Source organism: Propithecus coquereli, unplaced genomic scaffold, assembly GCF_000956105.1.
Source record: "Propithecus coquereli isolate 6110/MARCELLA unplaced genomic scaffold, Pcoq_1.0 Scaffold268, whole genome shotgun sequence".
Lineage (NCBI taxonomy): Eukaryota > Metazoa > Chordata > Mammalia > Primates > Indriidae > Propithecus > Propithecus coquereli.
In genome coordinates this window covers 274,964-286,349 of record NW_012148263.1, presented here as the reverse complement: position 1 = coordinate 286,349, position 11,386 = coordinate 274,964, and the positions used below count along the sequence as shown (strand labels likewise).

The following is an 11,386-nucleotide window of genomic DNA, read 5'->3' as shown; positions in this document are numbered from 1 at the left end:
AAAATATAAAGAACACCAAAACTCTAATACAACAGTAACAGTTGTCTTATTACTTCAAATCTTTTTGGGCTACTAAAGTATATTCAGTTTTATATAATACTTTTCTTATCAAGAACTCAATAGATATTCAAAATTATAAAAACTGAAAATAAAGACACAAAGGGAAACTTTAGAAAAGAAAACACAAAATGTAATGGGAAAAATATGCTGAAAAAAAGGCATCAAAAACAGATCCCTGAAATACAACTGGTCTAAAATACAATTCACATAAGTCATGGCACTCATTATTTCATCCACCACATGCTCATTCCAATAATTCCCTGTACCGTTCTTGTGACTTTTATCTCTGAACAAGACTGCATCCTACCAGCACAGCTCTGCACCACAAACACTGCTGCAGCGCAGAGGTGGCATATTACAATTTCATGAACTAGAATTTACTATGATACTCTCAAGGTGCAATTACACTTTCAAAGATGAAAATTCATTCCTTGACAATGCACTACTAAGTTAAGTGACTTGTATGAACTTTAAGAAGTAATTTATTCTTTAGAGAAACAAAATAACAATGTACTTTGAGGAGAGTTCAAACGAATAGGAAAACTTTAGCCAAGAGAACAGATGGAGGTATATGATAGTCATTTTCAAAAACTTGAAAGAGTGTCATGTGAAAGAAACTTGTTCTACAGAAATCCAAGGAATAGAATTAGGAACAATTAAGAAGAAGATATTTTGAGGCAATGAAAAGTCACGTGAAAGCAAGCACTGTGTCTACCGTGTTCTCACGGATGTATGAATAAATAGAACCCAGTAAATACTTGACATATAGTAGGTTCTCATTTTAATAAACATTAATCAACTAAATATAAGAGCTTTGTAAGAGTCAAAATAGTTCAAAGACTGAATAGGCTGCTTAGGAGGCAGTGAACTCCTTGGTCACTGGAACATTACCAAGCAAACATCAGATGACCACTTGTCAAAAGCTCTTGTCAGAAGGAACCAAGCATAAGGTGGTCAGTCCAGCTCAATGAACATTAAGGCTCCCTCTACCTCCGACATTCTGTAATTCTAAAAAGAAATTCAGAATGTAAAAGTAGAAGTTTCAGAAGAAGAAAGTCCTCTTTACGATAACAATCTGGAAAACGCATAAAATCTGTCAATCAATATATATAATGACAATTTACCAATTTTTCTACCAACCTTAAAGATTTCTCAACAACTTGGGTACGATAAACTTCTTCCTGGTCCAAATTTATGGTACAAAAACAATCTCTCATTTTGTGGGGTCCAAGATATGGCAACAAATTTTTCGCTTCACCTGTCGGCAAAAAAATTAAAATTATTGTTAATTATCAGCAGCTGCTTCCTGCTAAGCCTTATAGAGGAAGAATTCAATCTAAAAGAACGTATAATATGTAGCACAGGAAAAAAACACAATTAGAGAAAAATCAACTTTGTCTAAAGGAGACTGGTAAGACTGAAAGGAGGGGCTATGTAAAGCGACATTTGAGGTCCCTTTTTTATATTACATCACAGCATCCCCACTCCTATGAAAGAGCAACCCTCCTACTTGTGCTCTGTATCCCATCCCACCAGTGCTACTTCAACAACTTCACTCCACAATTAATCCTTCTCTCCTGAATCAGCATTAATTCCTGATCATTCTGTCCAGCACTAAACAAGCATGGAAATTTCCAAATTTTAAAAAAGCTAACAAAAATTAAAAAAGTCTTCCTTGACTCCACCTCCTCCCTCTTGATATCATTCCATTTCTAGACTCCCTTCTCAAAACTTCTCAAAAGCATCATCTCTGGTCATTGTTTCTATTTTCTCTTTTCATTCATTCTTCAATCCTCTCTAATCAGCTTCTGACTCCACCATAACACTGAAACTGCTCTAGCTGAGGTCACCAATGCCTTCCATATTGCCAAATTCAATGGTCATTTCTCTGTTTGCATCACATCTGACTTTGCAGCACTATTTAACACAAGTGAACATTAACATCCCTCTTTAAAAAGCTCTCTTCTCTTGACTTCCACAGCACAGTATTTCTGGCTTTCCTCCTGTATCACTGGCCCTCTGCTAACTTCTCCCTGACCTTTACCTCCACATGTTGCAATGCCTCAAGACTCAGTTTTGGACCACCTTCTCTTCCTTCTCTACGCAAACTCCTGCAGTATATGGTGTTAATGCTGATGCCTCCCAGATCTGTATCTCCAGACCTGACCTCTCCTCAACACCAAACATAAGTATTTAACTGCCCTTTTGGAATCTGGTAGGCATCTCGAATTTAACAAGTTCCAGACAAACTATCTGATTTCCCCCCCTAAAACATGTTCTTTCCCCATACCCAGTCCATCAGCAGCAAATCCAGCAGACCTCCAAAATAAATCCCAAATCCAATCACTTCTTCTTGCCTTCACTGGCACCAAGTCCAAGCCACTATAATCTCTCATTTGGACAAGCATGACAGTTTCCTTACTGGAATCTCTGTTTCCACTTCTGCCCATCCTACAATCAACTCTCCATCAAGCAGTCTGAGCTTTTAAACATATTATTCAGGTCTGTCACTCCTCTGCTCCAATACCATGCCATTTCACTGAGAATGAAGTCCCACTTCTATACCGTGGTCTACACAGTCCTACTGAACTGTCCACTCTGACCTCTTCTTCTCCCACTGCTCTCTTAAACCCCCACCCCCTACAATATTTCTTTCCATTCATCAACCATGCCAACCATTCATCATGTTGAAGCTTAGGGCCTCTGCCTATAACGCTCTACCCCTAGAACTTCACATAGCTGGTGCTTTCTTATCATTCAGGTCTCAGCTCAAATGTCATTATCTCAGAAATCTTCCCTGACCACTCTATCTAAAATAGATAATCCTGCCACCATATTCTGTTTCTCCATTGTGTTTCCTTGATAGCATTCATAACTATAACCTCTGCTAATTTTTACTTAAGTGTTTACTTTTTGGTTCTCCCATTCTTGAAGCCTGGGAACTTGTTGATCCCCAAGATCTATATAGCGATTGTCATATAGTAGACACCTGAGAAATATTTGTTGAAACAATGAATATTAAAGAACCCAGTAAGACTAGTTTTGAAGTTCTCATGAGATATTCATGGGCCAAATGGACACACAAAAATGTGGGTGCTAAAATCAGTACACCAGTATACTAGGAAAGTAACATAGTTGGCATAAAAGAAAGAGCATTATCCTAAGAATCATAAAACCAATATTCCTGTTTTAACTCTGCTACTAAGCAGCTGCGTGACTTCAGACAAATCACTGAAGCACAGGTTTCCTGATGAAGGTTTGGATTACATGAACCCAAATATCTTTCTTTCAACGTTAAAGGCCATTTAAACCAATATCTTTCAAAGAAGTCTAGCAGAAACCTAAGAAACACACATAAAAAATTCAGTAAACAAACAATTTATAAAAGCTAAAATAAGAAAACCAATGGAAAGGTACCAGTAATATACTCTTGTTATTAAATTTGTTATTGAGAGAGTCTTTAAAAGTCACCACTTAAATGGAATAAACAAATTTATGTTCATCTCAAGTCAGAATCAAGAAATTTAACCTTTTAAATGACCCCAAAATTGCCTAAAATGGGTTGGTCCTTACAAATAAGCTGGTTCCACACAGGAAAAATAACACATGAAAATAATATATATCTGAATCTGTATCCATCCATTCTCTTCTGCCTCCAAAGACTAGACACACCTCTTCTTATCCAAAGCTCATTCATCTACCTTTGCTCTCTACCCCATTCCCTCTTACTCCCTCCAGAATACTATCCAGCAATTCTATGTTTATTATTTTCAACCTTCTCCTTCAGCTTCTCCTTTTTCTTTGATGTCTCTCCTCTGCATAATCAAGAAGGGTTTTTTTTTTAAAACCAAAATCCAACTAGGTCACCATATAGGGCCTGGAATATAAAGAATTTGGAATTAGATCATAATAAATATACTCTATATCTAACGGGAGAATTTGGAACACTAAATCACTGCCCTGAACACATTCCTGTTTCACTTACGTAAATGCGGCCTGAGAAAACAATACTGTGTAAATGTGCAGATATCCTACCACCCTCTCCTCCTTAAGAAGGAGACAATAGGGTTATTTTACCTGCAGAATCCAATGTACTTGACAGTATCAGATATTTACTGAGAATAAATAAAAATTTATGTTCTTTGTAATATAAAAAATGCACCCAACATCATTTCCTATAAAAGCAATTATAATGTGTATGTTTTGAACATTCATTACTGACTGAAGTTCAAATAAACTATATTGAAAGCTAATTCATCTAATCAATGCCCAGCTCACTAATCATACAAATATGTTAAGTCAGCTATCAGGACTTTAAATTAAAACTGTAAACTACAGTGGTAATTAATTGGTACATTATAAACAACATAAAGTAATGTTTAGAGACATGATAAAAGTAATGTTGTACCTATTATATCTTAAGATATAAGAGTATCTCTTAAGATAAGAGTATCTCTTATCTTAAGCAGAAAGAGAATATGTTAAGAGTACACACTTCATATCCAGCTACATAAAAAAGACAAGAGTGAAGAACTTTGGAAGATTGTACTTGCTTGTGTGACATTTGAGTAGGGCCTCACTAGCTCTAGCAATTCTGTTATATAAATAAGCATGTACATTGGACCCCCCCAATCTATTGCCCCTTAAAAGCCAAACTTTTTGAAAACTTATTCTATAATCACTGCCTCCAACAATTGCCTTCCACTCACAACCTAAACCTTCAGTTAGGCTTCTGATCCTATTCCTTGTCTAGAGCGTACAGGAACACTAATAAAATTAAGTGCTACCAAATCAAATGATTGCTTTTCAGTTCCCACCTTATTTGATCATTCTTCAGTATCTGACGACACTAAACTTTCCTCAGTTTAGATAACCCATTCTAATGGTTTTTCAGGTTTTTTATCCCCTAACCACATCTTAAATGTGAGGAAACTTTTCTCATCCACAGACTATTTACTTCGTCATAGAGGTGCAGGACGAGTTTCAGGTATTTTTAAAAATGTGTTATTATAAAACAATAAAAATATACTAAAAAAACAAGTTTCTCAGCATTGTTTGATGGTATTATTTGCAAATTTCCTCAACTTATCTATAAGTCCATTTAATGATGGTTAGCCTTAAGGAGAATCAGGTTTTATACTTTCAGAAGATATAGTAGATTAGTATACAATATCCATTTCAACCTCCTTCAGTGTATGCCTTCCTGTACCACAGAGAATAGAAGGCTAAAAACTACATTTCCCAGCCTCTCTTGCAGCTAGGATCGTGGATGTGAGTAAGTACCACCAATGAGATGCACTCATTAGAAATTTGAAGGACAGAAAAGAATGGAGACTGAGTTTAGGTTGCTTCTACTAGCAAGCACTCTCATGGAGATGTTCCTGTTCTGCAGCAGCATTTGCAGAAGTCCTGGTATTCAGTCATAGGTTTCAACGATATTAAGAAGGGCACAAGGCATCCATTCTACAGTACAGGTTGTGGAAGGCATGGCTTGGCTCTAGAGTCAGCAACAGTGACAACAGCCTGCTGATAAAGGTAGCTACTTGCTGATGGTTATTTCCTAATAGTGGCAGATTCCTGATCATAGCAGAGGTGGCAAGGTTCTCATGCAAACAGCTAAAAGTTACAGCTTCACAATTCTGCAAGAGCCTTTCTGATCCTAAAAAAAGGTAGTAATAACTCTCTTGGTAGCCCAGCTGCAATTGTGGCTTTTGAATGTCATTATTGAAAGTTCAACCCAGAATCTGTTTCTTCAGTCTTTCCTACAATTCTATAAGCCACTTAAAATCTTTTATTAAATCTCTTTCTGCTGAAACTAGATAGAGTTGATTCTGTAACCTAATCTTGACTGGTTTCTTTTCTAACCTTTGTTTCTAACAAATTAGAAAATCTCACTTCACATCACTGGCCACGAGTTTGGTAAATCTGTCAGGTAGATGTGGCTATTGGTAGCAAACATGGACTCTGAAATTATGAAGCAATTTCCCACTGAAAACTACTTTCAGTGGTCCATCAGACAGTGAGTTGAATAGCATAGTACACTCAAAAGGTGAATGCTTCAACTTGGGAAATGGATCTTAATTCTATGTATGGCTGTATCTATCTTTGGAAAATATTTCTTCATCTTGTGCTGTAGCATCTGGATATGATTTTCAAAATATGCTCAATAATATAGTGTTATGTTTTCATGAATTTTAGAGTGTCAATTAACACTCAAACTATGTGTACCATTTTGGATACCTCCATCTTATCCTTACATTTAAAAATCATATTTTGACCCTAAAGTAGTAAGATTCAATATATTGTTAAGATACGGCACTTGAGTAAGCCAGTTGAAATAACAGCAATGGTTGTTACTTGTATTTGAATGAAAGGAAGAAATGTTTTTATAGTTCATCTCTCATTTCAAAAATTCTGTGCATGCAGGGCACTACAATATGCAAAGGCAGATATTTGTCCTACAAAGGCAGATATATTATCCCCATAGCAAATAATGTAGATTTGATTGTATTTGCCACTGTCACTATTTCCTTCAACAATGTATCAAGATGAGGAGGTATATCAAATGACAACCAACTGCTCCTCTATGAAGAAAAGAGGCTGGCATTCAAGTACAACTTCTTTTATTCTGTAACATCATCTTTTCTTTTTCTGTTTTTTTTTTTTTTTTTTTTGGAGACAGAGTCTCCCTCAGTCACCTGGGCTAGAGAGCAGTGGTATCATTGTAGCTCTCTGCAACCTCAAACTCCTGGGCTCAAGTGATGCTCCTGTCTCAGCCTCAAGTGGTTGGGACCATAGGAGCTCATCACCACACCTGGCTACTTTTTCTATTTTTTGTAGAGATGGGGTCTCACTCTTGCTTAGGCTGGTCTTGGACTCCTGGCCTCAAGCAATCCTCCTGCCTCAGCTTCCCAAAGTGCTAAGATTACAGGTATGAGCCACCATGCTCAGCCAACACCTTTTCTTATTTAATTCATAACTGGTACTCCTTAAGCACTTTTCTAGTCTGTATTATGACTTAAAATATAACTGTTAACTAAATTTTTTTAAGTCTCCTCTTCTAAAGCATGGATTTTTCAAAGACAAACAGAATAATCCTCCATTGGACATTTCTTCTCTTTTGCAAATGTACTGCAAGTATGCCAAGAACACCTTCATATATACATCAGTGTTTTTGTGCAACCATAAAATGAAATATCCCCTTGCCCACACATGTGATAGTAATTGTTTTTCCACATCACACCTATCCCACATCATATATATCTTGAATAAAATACTGTATTTAGCTTTGATACTCATCCTTCACACTGTTGCTAGAGATACCTAATATGTAAACATATACACACATGCATATATAAATAAATATATATCACCCCATGCTCAAAAGTATTCAATGACTCCACAATACCTACCACTACCCACTTTGCAGGATAAAAATCTAAAATACCTTAGTCTGGCATAAAAACCCTCCAGTCCTCCATGATGAGATACCATTGACTACATGTTCAGCCTCATCTGCTTAATCTTTACCTCCACAAGTTATGTTCCAGCAGTACTATACTTCTGGTTCCTTGAACACATTGTATTCTCTCATGTCTTTGTTCATCTGTGATGCTATTTTCTTTGTATGGAATGCCTTCACCTGTTTTTTCCCCCAAAAAATCTCTGCTTAAGGGCATCTTTGTGAAGTCTTCCCTCAATTCCTACGTAGTCATTCCATTCTTTCCCCTATGTTCCTACTGTACCTTATATGTACTTCTACCATAGTGATTGTATTGTACTGCACTTGTTGCATTACATTCAACAAATATTTAAAGGCCTACAACATGCCAGGTACTGTTCTCAATGTTGGGGATAAAACAATGAATAAAAACAGGTCTCTGCCCATATGGAACTGTTGTACAATCTAAACAAGGGAGACAAACATCACCAACTCTTAAGTATGTATATAATATTTATTGCCGTGGAAGAAAACAAAGCAGGTTAAGAGAGTTAGGGAATAGTAGGCTCAAGGGGTAGAGAGAGGTAAGAGGGCAATGTTATTTTATATAGGGCATCAGGGAATGCATTTCTATTATGATATTTAAGCAGATACCCAAAGGAAGTTATTGAGGGTATAAGTCATGCAGGTATCTGGGGAAGGAGACAGCCAGGCAGAAAGAACAAAATGTGCAAAGGTCCTGAGACAGGACAATTTGGCACACCAGAGGAAAAGCAAGGAGGCCAGTATGGTTGTAAAATAATAAGCAAAGTGGAGAGAGGGAGAAAATGGTAAGAGATGGGGTGGGGTGGGGGAGGAGGCAGGTTAAATAGGGCCTGGTAAGCACTGGAAAGCCTTAGGCTTATTTTTGTGTGACATGGGAAGCTATTGAGGGAGTCTGAGCATAAAAAAGGCAAGTTTTAGAAGAATCAGTGAAGAAAGGAAGGAGTAGAAGCAGCAGATTAGATAGGAGACTATTGTCATAATCCTAATCAGAAATAACTTGGACCAGGGGGAAGTCATGGGCATGGAGAGAAGGGGTCAATTGGGCATATATTTTGAATATAGAGTCAACAGGATTTATTGATATTTTTGCCTATAGGGTGTGAGAGTAAGAGGTGTCAAGGAGGACTTCTAAGAGTTTGGGCCTGAGCATCTGGATGAATAAAGATGCCATTTCCAAAGATAGGGGCCTTTTGTTGAAGAGGGAGTTCAGGAGTTTGTACTGAATATATTAAGTCTGAGATACTCATTAGACATCTAAGTATAGATGTCAAGAAGACAAAGAGTCCTGGCTGGAGATAAAATTTTGAGAATCATGAGCAAGTATATAATATCTACAAAACCATGAGACTAAACCAGATCACAAGGAGAAAAAAATATAGGAAAGAAATTTGAAGACTGACTCTCAGGGCTCTCTAACATTTTGAGGTAATAATGATGAGAAGGAACCAAGCAAAGGAGACTTGGTTATCTCTTCACTGAACTATAAACTTATTGAGGGAAGGAACCAATTCTTAGCACCATGCTTAGTTTATAACAGATAATAAAATACCTACTAAATAAGTATGAATGTGTATGCACATAACTTTGGCATAGGCAAAAAAGAGGTTCTAATGTCACATCACAAACCATAAAATTGCATGTAAGCTTCTTTTTTCCATTTGATGTAACTGATCCAAAGGTTAAAAAAGAAAAAAAGGAAAAGTCTCCTGCATACAGTTACCAAAAGCACTAAATGTAAGAATCTTTATAGTGTTAATAGATATTATAGATGTATTGAAAATAAACAAACCAATGCTGAAATTCACACATTCAAATATTTACTGAGTGCCTACTAAGATACTAGGAATACAACAGTGAGAAAACAGACAAAAGTCTGCGTCCTCATTGGGCTAATATAGATGGAAAGATCAACAATAAATAAGACAAATAAGTAAAAAAATTTATGGCATAGTAAGTGTTAAGTAGGAATGGATACCACATGAAATGGCAGAGGGTGGGGTAGCCAAGGAAGGCTTCACTAAGTAACGTCTGTGTAAATACCTGAAGGAAGAAAGGATACATGTAGCTATTTATAGAAAACAGCAGCTTTTAGCCAGTGTCAAAAAGTACACAGTTTAAAGCAAGAAGATAAACACCACCAAATCAAAATTGATAAGGTAACTTTTATTAACAGAAGTGGAAAGATGGCCAACTCTCTGTGTACAAGATCAATGATTCTATGCAAAGGTCATTAGAATCCAGATCCTGCCATACAAAATTTTATCTGGGACTAGAATTCCAAATATCAGGCTACTGGGCAGAGATTTTGGTGTATATGCTTCCGTATGTGTATGTGAGTATGCACATATGTGCATGTTTGGGAGGCATTATATGTGTGCACTTATAGCTGTAGTTTGTATGTATGTTTCTATATGTCTTAGGGGAAGATACTACTGGGACAAGTAAGAAAAGAAAACAAATATTTATCAAATAGTTAGATGATCCAAGACAGTGAAACATTTCTCAAATGACTCATCTGATCTGTACAACAATCCTGTATGGTAAGCATTACTGTTCCCTTTTATAAATTAAAAAAAAAAGAATTCACAGTTACATAGCCGGCAAGGTGATATGACATAAGTCAAACCCCAAATCGTAGAGTGTTTCCATTCCACTCTTAAGGTCTTTCTGGACGCAGCAGTGCTGGGACCATATTCCTGTCTGAAAGAGATCTGGTAGGCCCAGGTCTACTTCAAAGTACAAGGATTTTGAAAGGTCCCACTGGGATTAACACCCATGAGAAACTGCAAAGGGCCAGGGTCCTGGAAAAGATCCTAAGATAAAGCTTATGTGGGATAGAAGGAAAGCCAATTCACAATCATAGCTACATTTAATAAATACACATAATATATACATTTTTTAGGGACTTCATATATATTATTTCACCTCGTCTTTACAATAACTCTTCCAAGTGATACATATTTTAAAAATATAGAAACTGGGGATGGAAGGATAACATTCCAGGAGGAAGGCACAATGTGAACAAGTTCTGAAGGTAGTAGTAACAAGAGGAACACCTTCAAGGAGGCAGTGAATAATACAAACTGACTAAAGCATAAAGGGAGACAGATGAAAGGGGAGTCAGAGGCATTAAGATTATAAAAGAAAGCTGGACTCACACAGAGAACCTAAAACGCCAAGCTAAGGAGTTTTAACTTTATTCAGTAGGCAACAAGGGTCAATAAAAGTTTCTGTGTGGTCAGACCTATACTTCAGGGAAAGTACTCTGATACTCACAAGGGTCTAAACTTAGGTAACAAAAGGGCAATGAGAGGAAAGGAAAAATGGAAGAGATACTACAGTGGTAAAACTCACAGACTTTGGCATTAACTGGCTTGAGTGACTCAGGAGATGATGTTCTAATACAGGTTGAGTATCCCTTATCTGAAATGCTTGGGACCAGCAGTATTTTGGGTTTCAGATTTTGGAATATTTGCATTATATATACTTACAGGTTGAGCATCCCAAATCTGAAAATTTGAAATCCAAAATGCTGCAATGAACATTTCCTTTGAGTGTCATGTCAGCGGTCAAAAAGTTTCAGATTCTGGAGCATTTTGGATTTCAGAGATTTGGAATGCTCAACCTGTAACAGAAATATCAAACTAAACACAAGATTAGAATTTTAGATGGTGAAAAGACATAAAATATGCAAACTGTATCCTTTACACTCATAACAAAAAATAGAGTAAGAATGGTTCAAACGTATATTTAAAAATATAATCTCTGGGGTTGACAAGTTTAGAGTAAAATTAAAATGGTGTACCATCTAATTACACATAAGTATAAGACAATCTATAT

The 11,386-nt window shown here is 36.6% G+C and overlaps 1 protein-coding gene across 3 annotated transcripts in view; it reads right to left on the bottom strand.

The window, feature by feature from the left end:
* Positions 1–11,386, bottom strand: part of RASA2 (RAS p21 protein activator 2) — a 131,775-nt gene that overhangs the window by 105,115 nt on the left and 15,274 nt on the right. For all 3 annotated transcript variants that reach the window (XM_012647426.1, XM_012647427.1, XM_012647425.1), the window contains exon 2: positions 1,201–1,318. In XM_012647426.1, coding sequence (XP_012502880.1) covers positions 1,201–1,318 — 118 coding nt within the window. The remainder of the gene's footprint in view (positions 1–1,200; positions 1,319–11,386) is intronic.